Below are 1,076 nucleotides of genomic sequence, written 5' to 3' on the forward strand. Positions count from 1 at the left end.
TCATTGTACAGTGGTCATGGTCATTGTAGTCCATTCATTGTATACAGTGGTCATGGGAACAACCAATCAACATACAGCCAGGTGGTTTGGCCTGATCAGTATCAGTATCATAGCAACAGTGGTCAGGGAAACAGAGAGATGATGATGATGGGACTGAAGAGAAAGAAAAACGGCTACTAGTTAGTCTCGTGCACGCACGCATGCACGCACGCACGCACGCACGCACGCACGCACGCACGCACGCACGCACGCACGCACGCACGCACGCACGCACGCACGCACGCACGCACGCACAATGAGACTATCTATGTGTGGTATAGCCAATCAATCAGGCACAATGGAAACAAGTTAGTATGGATGAAACAATGGAATAGCTCCAGATCTAATATATACGGATGCGGTTTTTGGGGGATTTTTGGAGGACAATGAAATAAACTTATAAGCACGTCTCCTAAATACAATGTCTGTCTGTCTTTCATCCTCCTCTCTCTCTCTCTCTCTCTCTCTCTCTCTCTCTCTCTCTCTCTCTCTCTCTCTCTCTCTCTCTCTCTCTCTCTCTCTCTCTCTCTCTCTCTCTCTCTCTCTCTCTCTAGGACTGAAGAGGATAAGAAATCCAGAGCGAATGATTAGGGTCGCCGTTGGATACACAGGACACGCCCCTCCCAAGAGTGACGACGCGGACGCCAACAGTAAGAGACACGCGATCACACCTCAGTCCTCTGTGTGTGTGTGTGTGTGTGTGTGTGTGTGTGTGTGTGTGTGTGTGTGTGTGTGTGTGTGTGAGGCGACTCTGAAAGCAAATCTAAAAGCCTTCTGGCAGAATGACGTGATAGGAACTGAGGTCTTCTTCTCATCAACTCTGTAAAAGATATCTGCACGCACGCACGCACGCACGCACGCACGCACGCACGCACGCACGCACGCACGCACGCACGCACGCACGCACGCACGCACGCACGCTCAAAACAAACACACTCCATCTCTCTCTCTCTCTCTCTCTCTCTCTCTCTCTCTCTCTCTGAGATCTCATTGCCATTCAGCTCTGTTTCGGATCATGTTTATTCATGCATGCCAAT

General features: G+C 50.1%; 1 protein-coding gene across 1 annotated transcript in view; it reads left to right on the plus strand.

Annotated features, from left to right (window-relative positions):
* Window positions 1–337: 337 nt before the first annotated feature.
* Window positions 338–1,076, plus strand: part of LOC306928722 (calmodulin-binding transcription activator 1-like) — a gene marked incomplete at both ends in the record, with an annotated part of 178,994 nt that continues 178,255 nt past the window's right edge. The window contains 2 exons of the mRNA XM_079508992.1: window positions 338–347; window positions 594–689. Coding sequence (XP_079365118.1) covers window positions 338–347; window positions 594–689 — 106 coding nt within the window. The remainder of the gene's footprint in view (window positions 348–593; window positions 690–1,076) is intronic.

This window comes from Electrona antarctica (genome assembly GCF_951216825.1).
Source record: "Electrona antarctica genome assembly, chromosome: 8".
NCBI classification, from domain to species: domain Eukaryota; kingdom Metazoa; phylum Chordata; class Actinopteri; order Myctophiformes; family Myctophidae; genus Electrona; species Electrona antarctica.